The sequence below is a fragment of the Equus przewalskii genome, chromosome 6 (assembly GCF_037783145.1).
Source record: "Equus przewalskii isolate Varuska chromosome 6, EquPr2, whole genome shotgun sequence".
Classification (NCBI taxonomy): domain Eukaryota; kingdom Metazoa; phylum Chordata; class Mammalia; order Perissodactyla; family Equidae; genus Equus; species Equus przewalskii.
Genome location: NC_091836.1, coordinates 70,663,636 through 70,680,658, shown reverse-complemented (window position 1 = coordinate 70,680,658; position 17,023 = coordinate 70,663,636). Strand labels below are relative to the sequence as shown.

At 57.3% G+C, this 17,023-nt stretch overlaps 1 protein-coding gene across 13 annotated transcripts in view; it reads left to right on the top strand.

Annotated features, from left to right (window-relative positions):
• The window catches only part of P2RY2 (purinergic receptor P2Y2), a 35,143-nt gene extending 18,643 nt beyond the window's left edge, over nucleotides 1-16,500 (top strand). For 2 of the 13 annotated variants that reach the window (XM_070624183.1, XM_070624182.1), the window contains exons 2-3: nucleotides 9,402-9,580; nucleotides 14,703-16,500. In XM_070624183.1, coding sequence (XP_070480284.1) covers nucleotides 14,707-15,840 — 1,134 coding nt within the window. In that variant the 5' untranslated portion in view covers nucleotides 9,402-9,580; nucleotides 14,703-14,706 and the 3' untranslated portion in view covers nucleotides 15,841-16,500. Of the gene's footprint in view, nucleotides 1-9; nucleotides 357-492; nucleotides 891-1,065; nucleotides 1,165-2,309; nucleotides 2,395-9,401; nucleotides 9,581-14,702 lie in introns of those variants that run through there. The other 11 variants (XM_008535481.2, XM_008535483.2, XM_070624180.1 and 8 more) reach the window with 11 other exon arrangements.
• Nucleotides 16,501-17,023: the final 523 nt, after the last annotated feature.

Here is a 17,023-nt window from a genome sequence, read left to right as displayed (position 1 = left end):
TGAGAGGCGGGCCGCCTGGAGGGGCCCGGAGGCGGGGAGAGGCCAGCGGGCGCGGCCCGGGACCGCGGCGGTACCGGCGCGGCGCTGGGCGGCAGAGAGCCGCGCGCGGGGGTCAGTCCGACCGGGGCCGCTCCCGAGCGGCGGGGGAGCGCGTGGCACCGTGGGCGCGCTCGGTCTCCGGGGGAGCGCGGATCGGGGGAGCGCGCGCGGATGCCCCGGTGAGTGCGCGCGCCCCTGCGGCGCCGGTGGCTGAACCTGAGGATCTTGTTTGTGTGTGTGCGCTCTGGTGTGCGCGCCCCGCGGCGGGGGACAGGGGAACCCTGGGGGCCCGCTGCGCCCCTTCACTCTGATTGTCGGTAAGACTTGAGGGGCTGGGGCAGTGGCCTGTTAGGACAGTTAAGCTTCTTTCAGGGGACTTTTAATCTGGCAGGCGGTGCTGTAGGAACGGTCTGGAGAAAATCGATGCCCTCCCTCCCCTCCCCAACTAGGGCTGCCAGGGGCAGGCTTGGGGCCCTCCAGGAGGCAGCCCCAAGGGCCAGGCCCTGCTGCGAACTAGCACTGCCAGTTTGGGGTCTGTGGGGCTGGTGGCGGCTCTTCCTTTCAGCATGGCATCCCCAGCTTCCCTCGGCTCACCGCCTGAGTGCCTGGTTTGTTTTGGATCTAGGCTAGAATAATGGGGAGCTTTTGAGGGCCAGTGTGGGGCCCTGGTGAAGTCTCAGTTATCTGTGGGTGGGAGTGGCTGGGAAGGGAGATTCTTTGAGCAAACAGGGCCCACAAAAGCTCTCTGGAGACTCAGAGACCTATATTCCAATCCTGCCTTGGCTGCTGCGTGACCCTGGGCAGGGAACATCCCTTCTCTGAGCCTCAGTGACTTCATCTGTAAAAGGAGGGTAAGAATGACGTGGAACTTGAGGGCTATTGAGGAGGTGCTGTGTGGGTCATGTTTAGTACCACTGTCCTCTTGGGCAGGCTCACAGCTTGGGGGTGAGGGTGGAGTCAGTCCCTGGAGGGAGCTTTCTGAAACCCAAATCCCAACGTTCTCTTCCCTGGGCTAAACTTCCACAGGACCAACCCCGAACCTCTTAGCCTGGGACTCAAGGCTTCCAAGAACTGGTCCTTGCCAACCCCTCCAGGCACCTCTCCCGCCTGACTCTTCATCCTCTGGTAACTGCATGTAGTCTGCTGCACACACTAGGCAGTTTCTTGCTTCTGCCCATTGCATAGTCAATGCTCACTGCCTGAAATGCCCTCCTACTCTCGTCTTCCTCTGCTAGAAAACTACCCAGCCTTGGGACCCAGCTCAGATGTCCCCTCCTCGGGGAAGCCTTCCTTGATCCCCTAGCTGGGTTGGAGCCTCTTCCGGGCTCTGGAAGTCCCAGTGCTGACAGCATGGTCCTACCTTGGACTGTCATGGTCTCTGTCTGCCTCCTCCTTCCCAACCCCTAGATCGGAGGCTCCCTGGAGGGCAGGAACTGGGTCTCACTCACCTCTGTGTTGCCAGCACCCTATTCAGGGCTTTGCTGAACTGAAAGAGCAGCAGCAGCCCATATCCCCTGCCCCCTGTCCGCAACTTCCCCAATGAAGGCCTATCTGTAATGGAGCTCCATGTTATTACAAAGGAGGGGAAACTGGAACCAGATCATCTGACCGAGTGGCACAGGTTGTCAAAACAGTGTGTCCTGGGACACCACAGGACCCCGACTGTGCAGGCTGAAAACTTGGGTTTTATCCAGAAGGCAATAGGGAGCCGTGGAAGGTTTGTGAGCAGGGGAGATTCATGCAGAGCAGGTTTCAGAAAGATGTCTCTGGCTGCAGGGCAGAGAATGAAATGAGTAGTGCTCAGTGCGCGGAGGGCAGGGCATTTGTGATATTGACCCCAGAACCATCCAGGCGTTGTTTAAATTCTGAGCCCTTTCCTCCTTGGCCAAACATTTCCCTGAGCCCTCAGATGCTTCTGCTGAGGAATTTGGGGACACTTAGGACTCTCCTTCCCCTAGTCGGAGCCTGGAGACCTATGATTGATCTCATCTCAGCTCTGCCCCCAACTTGCTGGGTGACCTCAGGGCAGTTCCTGCCCTGCCACCATCTAAAAGGAGACCAGAACCAGTAAGGTCCCATGTTGAGAGTGTGTGCATGGGGAGGCCCTGGCATGGAAGGCTTGTCACTCTCCTGTTCCTCCTATGTTGGGCTGTCCTGGGGTCTGGCCAGAGGGGTTGGTGGATCATAGTAGGCGACCTTCATAAATGGCTGCCAAGCTTGAGCTGCAGGGTGAGGCATGGCCCCTCCACTCCTGTCCTCTTTCTGCCCAGTGTGCACAGGGCTCTGAGGCTTCTGGATCCCCAAGGACCAGCTGAAAGAGTGCGAGAACATCACCAAGGCCTCCTGGGTGACTCCGTGAGTGCTTTGATTTGGCTTCTTTCCTGGCTGTAGCCCTTAGAGAGGCCACTGTGCCCCTGGAGGTGTCCGTTTTGCCGTCTGTAAGTTGGGCATGGTGATCCTCGACTCTTCAAATGCGAGGTTGCTCTGAGGCTTCTTAAGATAGTGGCCCGGGAGGGGCTTTGTAAGTTGTCAAGGGCAGTGCACAGCGGAGAAGGGTGATACTCCTAGATTTGAAGGCATTTGGAAGACTATGCCAGAACACGGGTACAATAGCATGCGATCCTGCTCGTTGCTGGAATTTTAACTGTTGACTGCCTTCCTCTCTCCATACCCCTCTTCAGAGACGGCTTACTAGTAACAATTTATAGACGTCCCTCATTTTATCCTCCACCGACCCTGTGAGGGAGGCTCAGAGAGTAGCTTGCCCAAGGTCACGTAGCCGAGGTAATGGCTGGGACTCCTGCCTACCTGCCCCAGCTTATCCTTCCCCGTTCAAGACAGAAGCCCCATCTGAGTAAGGCCTAGTCTTCTAGCTTTCAGGCTGAAGGACGTTTGAATCCTGCCCTGAAAACCTGTCTTTAGGTCTTGCCTGTGGCCTGATTACCCAGCTGCTGATAAGATATTGCCTCCTCAGGCTGCCCACAGGGCCAGGGCAGCCTCGCTGATCTGGTGAGAGGAGATGGAGGTGCCCCTGGTGAAATCTTTCCTCTCCCCGAACTGCCTTCTGTGGGCCTGTCTAGTGCACCCCTTGGCCCACACCTCCTTCTTGGGCTGCCTTTGTGTCCTCAGGGCTGGCCTCTTTTAGCCACTGGGCCCTGACTGGGGGGAGGCTGGCAGTGGGGGCCCTCCCTGACCTCTCTACCCATCGTAGAGGTCAGTTGCAGGACTAGGCCAGGCCAGGCCTGCGTTCTCTCTTTGTCCACATCACCCAGCACGGGTTGGGCACAGAGCAGGTGCCACTGAGTTCTTGGGAAATGAATAACCCGGTGAAAGTGGGCGTAGCGTGAAAGAGGAGCGCCTGCTCCACGGAGAGCTACAGTTGGCTCTTGAGCCAGGAGTTCCTCCACTCCTCTGTCACACCATCCCCTGGGCCTGAGTCATTTCTGGGCCAGGGTGAATAGCTGGAGTCCCTGCTGGGAGGGTGGGCAGCCTGGGCCTTCCTGGGCAGCTGCTTCTTCCTTGGCCCTCTACCCAGTGACAGGGACACTGCCTGGGCACTAGGGCGTGGGAGGAGGGCCTCCTTCAGGCTTCTTGGGGCACATGTGACCCTCTCTTCTCCCCCTGCCTCGGGGGAAGCTCCTGGTGTTGCTGTGGCTTCCCAGTGAGCGCCTGGCTTCCCCAGCCCCAGCTTGTGGGAGGAGGAATCTTGCTGTGGCTGGGCTGCGGGCTGGCAAGGATGCTTCCCACCTCACAGGGAATCTGGGGCCAAGGGACCAGCTCCTCTCACTGGACCATTGTGTGTGTAGTCTCCTCCTTGGTCTCCCTCCCTTTAGACTCCCCCATCCTATCCACCTTCCACCTGGCACTATCTTCGTAAAGGACAGCTCTAACCATGTCCTTCTCTGCTTAAAGTCCCACAGCTGGGAATGGCAGAACTGGGATTTCCCACCTGCCTAGCTCCCTCCCCTGCCCCTTGATGGTGTTCTGGGTCCAGGTCCTCTGTTTTCCCTCACAGCACCCCAGGCCCAGCAGAGGCAGGCTCTCCATTGTCCTTAGGATAGAGGCCAGGCTCCTCAACTTGGTATTCAAGCCTTTTCATTTGAGTCCCTTGGGCCACCACACATTCTGTGCCACCTAACCCTCCACACCAGCGTCACATGTCCCCCTAGCCTTCCCCCGACAGGCCACACCATCATACCACTGAGCCTTTGCACGTGCTTCTCCTTCTGCCTTCAATGCCCTCCTACCTTTTTTATCCACCTGATAAACTCCAAATCATCCATCAAGTCCCAGCTCAAATGACTCCTCCAGGAAGTGCTCCCCGACCACCTCCCAGGCCGGTTAGGGGTTCCTCTGGGCTCCATGGGCCTGAGCTTCCGTTGGTCATGGCTTAATCACCCAAGTGGACTTGGTCCATGTCTGTCTTTCTCCCCATCCAGACTGGAGCTCCTCAAGGGCCTGACTGAGTCTGATCTGAGTCTGGGTTTGAGGATCCCTCTGAGGTTGGCACATGGGGGCGTAGACAAGTGTTTGCCGACGTTGTGGCTCCTGGGAAAGTGATTTATGACTGTGTTACTCTGAGAGTCCAGACTCCTGTGGTTCTGAGACTCTCAAAGCCAATGGCTGTCAGAAGCAACAAGTGACAGAACTGGAGAAACACTGAGCATCAGTCCCAGAACCAGAGACTCGTGGAACTGGATTGTCGGAACCAGTGGAATCAGAACCCAGAAGCACTGAGTGGGACAGCTCAGAATCAGACTCACTGGATCCTAGTCTACACTTTTGTCCCTTTTTCTACCCAAGCTGGACCCTTCCAGCTTCTCTTCAGACCTGATCACAGCCCCTTCCAGGACCTTCCCTCACTGCTCTGACCATGACCCCTGCCCCTCTGCTGGGTCACCCACGAGGGCCCCTTCCGAGAAGTGTCCCGGTGTCTCTCTGCCATGACAGGCGGGCACAGCCCTCACATGGGGACAGGCCGTGATTTGCTGGCTCCGTGGAGCACCCACTTGCCCCCTTGTCTTACTCATTTTTCATGAGCTGTCTGGTGTAGCAATGATTCTCCCTGTTTGACCAGCGAAGAACTTGAGGCTCAGAGGGGAGAGCTGACTTGACCAAGATTGCACAGCATGGGTGGTTCCGAGTTGGAGCCCAAACCCAGGGTTCTTTCCTCTTGAGTCTGGCTGGAGGCGTTTGGGTGTGATGGGTCAGAGAGGAGTCCAGGGCACTGTGGTTCTGAACTGGTTCTGTAGCTTTGTGCCGGGCTGCACTGGGCCGTGCCGGCTCAGAGGTAGGACAGGCAGTTTGAGGTGCTGCCCTGGAGTTGGGGAGGGGTTGCTCAACCCCACGCTGAGAATAATTAGAACACCAGACCTTGAGTAAGGCCCTTCCTCTCAAGGAGTCTCGGGCTCCTGATCTGTAAGGTGGGAGGACCAGCCTGGCTGATCTGAGATCTGCACACTCAGATGCTTTCCCGGTGAGTGGCCTCCCCAGCCAGGATCCGGAGAGCTCCCAAGAGGGAGAGAGCCTCTGAAAGGGGCTACAGAGCCCACGGGCCTCCTGGAGCAGGCTGCAGAGGATTCACATTGCAACAGCACTTGCTGATAATATCTGAGGTCACCCCCTCAGCTGTTTTCTCAGGCCAGACCCAGTGTTTGTGGTGCAGAAAGCACACCAGGCAAGGCTGGGAGGCTTCTGGCCGTCAGCCCCGTGGCGGACATTTGGGAGGAAGCAGAGGATGACTTCCAAGATCCTTCCTGTCCTCCTACCCAGCCTTTCCCTCCACATTACTCAAGCCATAGGGATGACTGACAGCTCCCCAAACATGCTTTGTGAGCTGTCTTCCTGGTTTTTGCTCACTCTGCTCCTCTTCTCTCTCTACCCGCCTGACTCCTACCCATCTTCCAAAATGCAGGTGTCCTGTCCTCCAGGAAGCCTTCCCTGACTACCTCCCTGTTCCCAGTAGGGGTCCTCTTGGCTCCTTCAGCCCTGGTGACCCTACTTCCTTCAGTCCTGATCACCCTGAGTTGTCATCGCCTATTTCTGGATCTCCTCCCATCCCCCCACTGCCCCCCTTCTCAGTGAGCTCCTTGAGATCATGGAAGGGTCTGACCCACCTCGGAGTCCCCAAGTGCCCTCCCCAGGGACAGACATAGATATAGCAACCTCTGTAAAGGGTGAGTGACTGAAGAGTGTGGTGGTGGCGTCAAATTCCTGCTGGGGGTCCCTGGACTGCCCTCCCTTCTGAGGATGGCCTTCAGTGTGAGAAACTTGACCTGTGGTCAGTCTGGCTGTGAGCTTGCTACTCTGCCCATAATTCCAGTGGGTTTCCCGCCCCTCTTGTCTTCCCAGATAGCCCTGTCCTCGCTGCCTTCTCTACTTCCAGAAATCGCATCTCTTTTCATCATTTCATAAAATAAGTCTAAATGATCTCCTTTAGCTAACTCAGTAATCTTATGGGGCAGGTACTCTCCTTAGACTGAGAGAAAATTGGGACTCAAGTTGTGGAGCTGAGGCTTGTCCATTCATTCCCACAGCTGGCAATGGCAGAACTGGGATTTCTCACCTGCCCAGCGCACTCCCCTGCGCCTCGATGGAAGGTCCAGGCCTTCTGTTTTTCCTCAGCATCCCACCCCCAGCAGAGGCAGGCAGGGGTTTCGAGAATGGTGACAGGTCACTCTCCCCTGCCAGGCTGGACAGGGCCAGCCAGGTGGGTAGGCGAGTGGGCCGTACATTTGAGAGCCACCCTTGTGGGGAACCTGGAATGTCATCCAGACACCGTGGAACTTCTGCAGCTGGCCTGGGAACTGCCCCGGTCCCTCCTCCTGGCTTTGGGCTCGCTAGGCTGGGGCCACAGGGAGAAAGACCCAGTGTGGGGCAGAGGCAGAGCCAGGTCAAGGGGGCAGGTGGTCTGCTGGGCTCTGCCCTTGACTCACCGGTTACCTTGGGTGAGACCTTGGGCTACCCTTTCTGGCCTTAGTTGTTTTACCCAGGAGATGGGTACAGTAACCATCATGGCCGCTCCTCACTGGGGAAGTACCAGGAAGATGGATGCTGGGCCCTGCCAGTAGGCTGTTCCCTCTCGTGGAGAACTGCCCAGACAGGCAGAGCCATGGAGCTCAAGGAGGGCTGATCAGGGAGCTTCCTGGAGGAGAGGATCTGGGCTTTGGAAGGTAGGAGGTAGTGGTCAGGGGCTTAGCTCCTGAAGTCAGACAGACCAGGGCTGCTGTGCCATCCAGCTTTGTGACCCTGGAGAGGTTATTTAGCCTGTTTGAGCGTCTCAGGATTAAAGGAGAAGAGGTCTGTGAAGCCCCCTGACATGGAACTTGACACAGAGAAAGCACTCAACTCTTGTTGTGTGTTAGAAGATAAGGAAGGGTATTCCTAAGCAAAGATATGACAATGGGACTGCTTTTGCTGTGCTTGAGACAGGAAGATGAGGGTGGAGGCAGAGAGATGAGTTGTCTGGAGGTGGGGCAGGGACCAGTCAGCACCTTGAGTGCGAGGCTCAGGAGCTTGGACGTAGCCTGAGGGCAATAGGGAGCCATGGAAGGTTTTGAACTCCACAGTGTGTGGTCAGATTTGTGTTTTAGGAAGACTTGTGACTGCAGGATGAAAGATGGACGGGAAGGGTAGGGTGGAGACAAGCAGACCATTGAGGAGGCTGGTGCAGTGGTCTGGAGGAGAAACACAGGCGTAAGGCCACGGGCTGGGAGCAGTGGCATGTCTGAGCCTCTTCACTCAGGGTCAGCTGACAGGACTTGGGGAGTGATGGGTTTCACGTGTGTGGGAAAGGGAGCGGTTGTCATGGATCTATTGGAAGTTTGAAACCTGGAAGGATGGGTGGTGAAGATGGGTCTTAGAAATCAGAGAGCAGCTTGGAGGAAGTGCCGTGCTCCACCTTATCTGTTGGGTGAAGGCATCTCCTAAGGAGGACAAGACACGGTGTGACCCTGAGTGGAGCGGAGTGAAAAGGTGAACTTCTTTCACCTTGCCGCTAGACTCTAGAGCAGACTGGCAAATAGCTACCAGCTGCTGGCCCATGTCAGCCTGAGGCTCCTGGGGCAAGGGACACCAGGAAAACAGTGGCCCAGGGGCATTTTCCGGCGCCCCCACCCCCTGCCCTGTTCCCACAGCCCCCCAGCTCCTGTCCCCACTTTCCCCCACACTTGCACCGCACTACCAGCTTGGGGACCTGGCCTGGACTGTCTCAGCCCCCATGCCCCCATTGTTGGGAAATGAAGCAGATGGGAAAAGGAAGGGGGTGTTCTTGTTCCCCTGTGATGTGTCTAAGGTTCTGGTGGATGCTGGGGCCCGCCCACACAGAGGGGTCCCTCCACCAGGTAACTGTCCCTTCACTGAGGGGCTCTCAGGCAAGACAAAAGCCAGGGCCAGAATTCGGAAGGCCTGGTTTCTGATCTTGGCTCTGTCCCTGACTTACTATGAGGCCTTGGGCCTCAGTTTCCCCCTCTGTCAAATGAGAATGTGGTGCAAGTGATTTCTTTTTTTTTTTTTAAGATTTTATTTTATTTTCTTTCTTTTGCCCAAAGCCCCCCAGTGCACAGTTGTATATTTTAGTTGTGGGTCCTTCTAGTTGTGGCATGTGGCACGCCGCGTCAGCATAGCTTGTTGAGCGGTGCCATGTCTGCGCCCAGCATGCGAACAGATGAAACCCTGGGCCGCCAAAATGGGGCACGCGAACTTAACCACTTGGCCACGGGGCCGGCCCCAGGTGCAGGTGATTTCTAAAGGCTCTCCCAGGCCCTGACTGTCTAGCATTGTGTGTGTGTGCACTGTGTGTACATCTGAGTGTGACTGTGTGTCTGGATGTCCAGGAGTGTCCATGCCTGTGTGTGTTCATGTGTGTTTACAGCACCCATGGAGGAATGACTGGATGCGGGAGTAGGGAGGAAGGATATTCCAGATAGAGACCTAACTTGAGCAAAACCGTGTTGGCTGAACTACTGTCAAGTCTATGCTGGGCAAGGAGGGTACTGACTGTTTCCTGCTGTGGGGCTGAGGCACGGACGGGAACTGAGGGAGGCGGCACTGGTGTCTTGGCTCAGCTCCACGGGATCTCCCCCCGCAGAGCCACGCTTCTGTGCAAGGGGGTGCCCAGGGAAGGAGGCTCAGAACAGCCATCCCTGGAGAGTGTGAGCTGAGGGTGGATGGCTGGGGATGTGGATGGGCAGAGGGCACTCCTACTGGGACGAGCACCCTAGGTCACCTCTCTGCCTCTTTTGGGCCAAGGTCAGAGCGGAGGAGGTTGGAGCAGGTGAGGCCCTGGGAGGGCGAGGCCTGGCTGACTTCCCATGATGTCCCATGATGACTTCCCACGCTGTCTCTGCTTCCCTGTGTCTCAGGAGCCCATGGCACTGCCTGCCCTGAGAAAGGCTGGAAGCTGGGCGCGGCCCCAGGCAGGGGGCCTGTTTTTCCTGTTGCCTGCAGAGTTCCCTGCAGCCTGGTCCAGGCGTGTGCATTCATGAGTGAGGAACCTGAGCAAGTGCTGAGCATCCTGACAGCGAAAGCAGAGGCTTGTCAGGTACGGGTGTGGAAGGGCAGGGTCCACCGGTGGGGAGGCTCGGGCAGGCGCACATGTGCATGTGTGTACACCGAACCCAGGTTAGATCAAGGGGATCCCTGCCCTGCTCCCTCATCCCAGGCTGTGATGAATTCAGATGTTGGAGCCAGAGGGCCCTGGGTGTCAAGCCCAGTTTTTCCAATTGCTGGCAGTGTGACCTTGAGCAAATAGCCTAACCTCTATGACTGTATGTACTGAGGGCTGAAGGTAGGGGATGAAATGAAGATGCTGCATGGAAGCTGCTCAGCCCAGGCGTGGCCCTTACACAGTGAGGGTGGGGGCGCTCCAGGATTAGGAGCTCCTGACCCACACTGACCCATGATCTGAGCCAGAGATGGGTGAGATAAAAGAATGTGGCTGGCTCAGACAGCTGATCGGCTCCAGAATGCCTGGGTCTAATTCCCCTCCTCCTGGTGTTTCCCTGGCCTGTCCAGAGAAGGGCAGGGCGCTTCAAAGAGAGACAGTCCAGGGCCTGTCTAGGGCAGGAGCAGGTCTCTCAGGTGGGCTGGGTTGACCCCTGGCCATCTAGGGTCAGCAGCCGAGAAATCTTTAAGGGTCATTGCCCTCTGGGAGGCCCTCAGAGGAATCAGGGAAAGAAGAGCCACCGTCATAAAGCTTAGCCTCCTCTGGGCTCCAGTAGCCTCTTGTGCATGCTTCATTCATTCATTCATTCATTCATTCTCTCATTCATGTCATACCTGCCTTGGATCAGGCCTCTTGCTGGATGATAGGGACAGAGAAAAGAATCAGATGGACCCGGCCCTCTGGGAGCACCTGGAATAAATTGGGGTAGAGGGTGGAAGGACAAATTACCAACAGGGTGTGAGGAATGCCCGGGGGGTGGACCAGGAGAGCTTCAGAGATGAGGTGACATTTGAGAAGAGCCTTGGGGATGGGCAGGATGGAGTGCAGTGTAGGTGGGTTCTGGACAGGCTTTCCAGGCAGAAGAAACAACTCGCACATGAGGCAGGGAAGCCTGGCAGGGCACTTTACGTGGCTCACATCTCCCTCCAGATCAGGAGCTCTACGGGGCAGGGCCAGCCAGAACCGGCACAGAGGGACTGGTGAGTGATGGTGGACAAAGTTAGGTGGGAGCTGGTCTCCAGGGAGCTGGGGGTGGGGCCCCAGGGGCATCAGGGTCAGGAAAGCCAGAGGAGGGGGTGCTGAGGGAGAGGGCTGGGGACTTGGCTGTCTCCATAAGCTGGGCAGGGGGGCCAGGAAAGAGGTACTCAGAGGTTGGTGGACGAGCCCGTGGAGGGAGAGGGCAGGTAGATCCTCCTGGTCGGGGCCACAGCGATGGAGTCCCCAGCTGGCCTGGGAGGGTGGAGTCCGGGATCTCAAAAGAGGTGGGAAGGGCAGCTCCTTTGGCTCATGAGAGACTTGGGGAAGTCTCCACCAGTTTCATCAGTGTCAGAAATTCCAGTTAGTGATTAGCAAGAAACTCTTTGAGGAGAGCAATGAGATGTGGACTATGAAGGGAGGATGAGGGCCCCGCCCCCGACTCTGAGGAGAGGCCTCGGCCCTGGGGCAGGAGCAGAGCAGCAGTGTGGAGGCGGGACTGGGTGTGTGTGCCCGCAGCATGGAGCAGGGACAGGGCCACCCTCTCTGTCTCCAGTGGGGCAGAGGACCTCCTGGGGGAAGTTTTAGGGCCACAGTTCTCCAAGGCTGGAGGAGTCAGCCCCTGGGAGGTCTGAGCCTTCCCTGGGACGGCAGGAAATGCCTGATGTCACCCGGCATTCTATGGCAGAGCTGGACACTCCAAGCTGGTGTCTGGGGGGGAATGTGGCCCCTCCACATCTCCTCAGTCTCACCCTCGGGCCTCTACACTCCTCCTGCAGCTTCTGTGAGCGGGCAATGCCCAGCCCACCTCCCAAAGCACCAGATCTAATGGTCCCAGCCTTCACCCATCCCACATCCCGTGACACCCCTGCAGGGCACCCCACACTTACCATGTCTGACACTGAATTCCCCCCTCCCCCACCTGCTCCTCTTCCCCACCCCTGAGCCGGGCATCCCGGCCACCTCCCTCTCCTGCCCCTCCTCCATCCAGACTCCCTCCCCAACAGCCCTCAGATCTCTCCCCTCTCAGGTCCCCAGGCCCCAGATTGGGCCTTAAGGTCACTCCCCTGGCCCACCACACTCACCTGCTCCACGGTCTCCAGTCAAGACCTTCTGTCACTCCTCCACGGTGGCCTGAGAGAGTTTCCCAAGGATTTCAGGAAAAGGCCACATCTGAGCGGAGCCCTGAAGCTAGCGCCACAGTGTACCTGCTGTGTGCCAGGCCCCGCTCCAGACATTTTACACAAATTACCCACCTAATGCTCCCGGCAGTCCTATGATGTCGGCTCCATTGATCGCCTCCCTTTACAGGGGAGGACACAAAGGCGTCTGGCTCCGGAGGCCAGGTTCTTCTTTATCACTGCAGTTTGCTGCGCTGCGGGATAAAGAGTTGTAGTTTCAACAGGTAGAGCTGAGGAGCCTGAATGGATTCCAGGCTGAAGGAGCAAGATGAACTAAGTCTGGGAGGGGAACAGTGTTGGGCACATTCAGGAGACTGCAGGTCACAGGAGCTGGGTTGCAAAAACCTCCAGTGCCTGACCGAGGAGCTGGTTTTCTCCTGAGAGCAGGCAGGGGCCAGGGAGGGCTCCAAGCAGGCGAGTCAGGGACTGGAGTCAGGGAGGCTGACGCAGCGGCTCCAGCAGCAAGGGTAGAGATGACGCTGGGCTGCATATGCAGGGGTGGGATGCAGGAAGTGCCTTAATGCTGAGTCTTGAGTCATGGCCCCGAGCAAGGGGGTCCCAGCAGCTTGGCCCTGCCAGAGCCCCCCCTACCTGCCTGCTCTCAACTTGGCACCACGTAAGCTTCTCCCTCCTCACCCCGGGCCTGTGCTGGCTCCTTGGGGAGGAACCGTGTCCATGGGAGGGAGCTCACGAGTGCACGCTCCCTTCCTCCTGTTGTACCTTTGCTGACAACAGGAGACAGGGAAGATCTGGGGTGGGGGGTGAGGTCTGGGGAAAGAAGGGGGCTGTGTTCCTCAGCCCCCCCTAAATCTCAACCTCACGGGCCCTGAACTGCTGAGAGGCCAGGTAGGGCAGGAAGCTCAGGGTCTAAGGAAGAGGACGTTGCCGGCTCTGCAGAATCTCCAAGTCCCAGCCTCTCAGGACCCCAGGTTCCAGAATGAGGGGAATTGTACAGCCCCAGATTCTCAGGGTGGGGAGCACTACACATTGTCTGCCCTCTCAGACACACCCACACACAGGACATGACCCCTTCTGCAGACTCTGTTAGGGAGCCGCTTGCATACTCCCGTAAGCAGGGAGTTCACTACCTCCCTCCTGTGGCCCCTTAGATTGTGGGACAGACCTGAACAGGAATTGCAGCCCATCCTCAGCTGTGTGACCTTGGCCAAATTGCTTGAATGATCTGTGTCTCAGCATCTTTATCAGAAAACTGGGCACAATACCCTGGCTCCCAGGAGCATCTTGTAAGGATGGAGTGAAGTAACATTTATAAAGCACACATAGGAGCGGGGTTTGAAAAATGTCAGCTCCCCCGCCCCTTCACACTGTTAGTAAGTTAGTCTTTGTGTTTGTCCCAAACCTGCCTACCTGGGACTTCAGCTAGGATTTCCGCCTTCCTTCTGGGGTCTTTGGGCACATCTTTGCCCTCCAGACTGGGATATCTGTCCCCTGCGTCCCAGCTGAGAGAGAGCTCTCATTGGTCACATTGGTGGGGGTGGGGAGAGGTGGACGGTGAACAGCCCGTCCCCCTGGTGCTGTCTGCTGGGCAGTGAGGCCCCACGGGTGTGCTATACGCCCAGTAGGGACAAGGTAGGGGAACGTCAGGATGGTGACGCTGTGTGAAGAGAAGCTGGGTGGGCCTGCAGAAGCTGAATTTGCCCCACAAAAGAAGCTCCCCTCCGCCCTCACTCCCACCTCCTCCCCAGACTTCCCCGGAACCTTCAGTGGGGTCACAGTCCCATCTAGTAGCCTCACAGGCCGGGGAGCAGGACTGCTCTTTACAGATGCAGGAAGTGCCAGTATATAGAAGTCTCTAAAAACTACTTGCTGAGGGGCGAGCCCCTGTGGCCAAGTGGTTAAATTCGTGCGCTCCGCTGCAGGTGGCCCAGTGTTTCGTCGGTTCGAATCCTGGGCGCAGGCATGGCACTGCTCTTCAAGCCATGCTGAGGCGGCGTCCCACATGCCACAACTAGAAGGACCCACAACTAAGAATATACAACTATGTACCGGGGGCTTTGGGGAAAAAAAGGAAAAAAAAATTTTCAAATTAATTAAAACTACTCACTGAGCGAATGAATTAGTGGCTGAAGAGGGAGACCCTTGGAAATACTCCCTCAAATGCCAAAATACCAGGCACAGGGCCAGAGCCTCCCCAGAGAGCAGACAGATGAGCCAAAGGACAGAACTTTCTAATGCCTCCAGGAAGGTGTGGGCTGCCCGCTGGCCAGAAACGCCTCAGCAGGCGGTGGGCACTGGCGTACAGTGGAGCCTCATCAACCATGAAGGCCCCTTTCCATGAATCTGACATGCTCCTTCCCTGGGACAACCCAGATCCTCAGGTTGTAGAGCTCAGAAACCTGGATCTGTGACTCCATGCTCCTGAGGTTCTAGAACAGGGTGGCCAAGCTTTGTTTTTGTAAAAGGCCAGATGGTGAGTATTTTAGGCTTTCCAGAACATACGGTCTTTATCACAACTATTCAATTGTTCGTAAACGAATGGGTCAGGCTGTGTTCCAATAAAGCTTTATTTACAAACACAGCCTGGTGAGCTGGATCTGGCCCTCAGGGTGTTCTTAAGTTTTAAAATTGTATGATCCTGATCTTCATGGATCTCCTGCATTGTCAAGGTTCCAGGGTTCCAAGGTTCTGGGTCCTTTGGGTCTAAGGAGAGAGCCAGTCAGATGGCATTGAAGGCCTTGAGTGTGGTTGGGCAGATCTCAACCAAGGGACTCTGGGCACTTGGGGTCCCTTGTGACCCTGGTCAGGGAGGTGTGTCAGGCCTCCCCATTGAGCCCCCAGCCGTGACCCTGACGACTCTTCTCCCCACCCTCCCTTCCCTGCAGGGCGATGGCCACAGGCCTGGGCCTCTGGAATGGCACCAAGAATGGCACCTGGGATGGGGATGAGCTGGGCTACAAGTGCCGCTTCAACGAGAACTTCAAGTACGTGCTGCTGCCCGTGTCCTACGGCGTGGTGTGCGTGCTGGGGCTCTGTCTGAACGCCGTGGCACTCTACATCTTCCTGTGCCGCCTCAAGACCTGGAACGCCTCCACCACGTACATGTTCCACCTGGCCGTATCGGACACCCTGTACGCGGCCTCCCTGCCGCTGCTGGTCTATTACTACTCCGGCGGCGACCACTGGCCCTTCAGCACGGTGCTCTGCAAGCTGGTGCGCTTCCTCTTCTACACCAACCTGTACGGCAGCATCCTCTTCCTCACGTGCATCAGCGTGCACCGGTGCCTGGGCGTCTTACGCCCACTCCTCTCGCTGCGCTGGGGCCGGTCCCACTATGCCCGCCGGGTGGCAGCCGCCGTGTGGGTGCTGGTGCTGGCCTGCCAGGCACCCGTTCTCTACTTCGTCACCACCAGCACACGCGGTGGCCGCATTACCTGCCATGACACCTCGGCCCCCGAGCTCTTCAGCCACTTCGTGGCCTACAGCTCTGTCATGATGGGCCTGCTCTTCCTGGTGCCCTTTGCCGTCATCCTGGTTTGTTATGTGCTCATGGCCCGGCGGCTGCTGAAGCCAGCCTATGGGACCACGGGAGGCCTGCCGCGGGCCAAGCGCAAGTCGGTGCGCACCATTGCGGTGGTCCTGGCTGTCTTCGCCCTCTGCTTCCTGCCTTTCCACGTCACCCGCACCCTCTACTACTCCTTCCGCTCTCTGGACCTCAGCTGCCACACCCTCAACGCCATCAACATGGCTTACAAGATCACCCGGCCGCTGGCCAGCGCCAACAGTTGCCTTGACCCTGTGCTCTACTTCCTGGCTGGGCAGAGGCTCGTGCGCTTTGCTCGTGATGCCAAGCCACCCACAGACCCCATCCCCGCTGCCCAGGCTCACCGCAGGCTGGGCCTGCGCAGGTCTAACATAACTGACATCAAGAGGATAGAAAATGCGTTGGCCAGCAGTGAGGACTCTAGGCAGACAGAGTCCACGCCTGCTGGTAGTATGAACACTAAGGACATCCAGCTGTAGGACCTGAACCCCTCGGGCCTGAGCAGGTTTATAGGGGGGTGCCATAGGCACTAGGACTTGTTCAAATGGGACGGTCTCCCCAGATATGGACCAGCATGACTCATGCTGGATGGTCAAGGGAGCCGCGACCCCAATGCTCTGTCATTTGGGAGGGACTCAGGACATTCTCTATGGTCCCCAGAGCTCAATGGTCCCCACGGCCCCCAGTCACCCGTTGTATGTGTAAGTTGGGGAATAAGGTTTCAAGAAAGGGAAGCGTTCAGGACCAGTGCCGCCCCTGGCCTGACTCCCACATGAATAGCTGGCCATGCATGCCAAGGTACTTAGGCTGGAGCCCAGCTTAATCAAGTCAAATGGAGAAACAGGCTCAGAGAGGAAAGTGACTTACCAAGGTCACGCAGCCAAGTCTGGGCCTGAGCTCCCTGAGTGGGGAGTCACAGGTTAACCAGAAGACCCTGGTAAGGAGTCAGGGCTGAGCCAGAGGTCCTCGCAGGGCATCTGGGGCAGGTCTGGTTGCCACAGTGGACTCATCTCCAAAGAGAACGCCCAGTCCAAGAGATGAACGTCTGGAAATTGAGGTCACATGCCTGTCTGGAGGCTCCCCTAGTCTGGGAGCCAGTTTGAGGGTGTAACTTATAGTAAAGGTCTTGTTACCTGTTAGCTGTGCCCTATTGTGTGTGTGGAAGATGCAGATACAGCCCAGGAACCTCTCATCCCTCCACCCACACACACACTAGGGTCCTTTCCTCACTTCTTCTCTTCTGCCACCTGCCTTCCCACTGGCGGACTCAGTGGTGGTCTCACACTGGACATCCCCTCTCCAGACCCCAGGTCCTCCCCCACTTTAAAGCCAACTGACTTCGGTGCCTGGCTCTGCTGGGCACAGAGAGGAGTCAGGTGGGGTCCCCAGTCCTTGGGATCCCCCAGTTTAGGACTTAACGGTGATGACCAGTCACGTGCTGGTAAATGTGGAACCATTTAACTGGCTCTCCAGGGGGTGGGAGATCCCCTTATTTGTAGCATTGCCAGTTGGCGTGGTGCAAATATTCCTACCCTGGCCAATTCAGACTACCAAAGTGATAGCAACCTCCTTGCACAATTCCTGCAAGTTTCACAGTTTGCTCTTGCAGGCAGGTGTGAGTTGCCCCAGCACAGCCCTGGAGAATGCCGTGTTTGGGGCTGC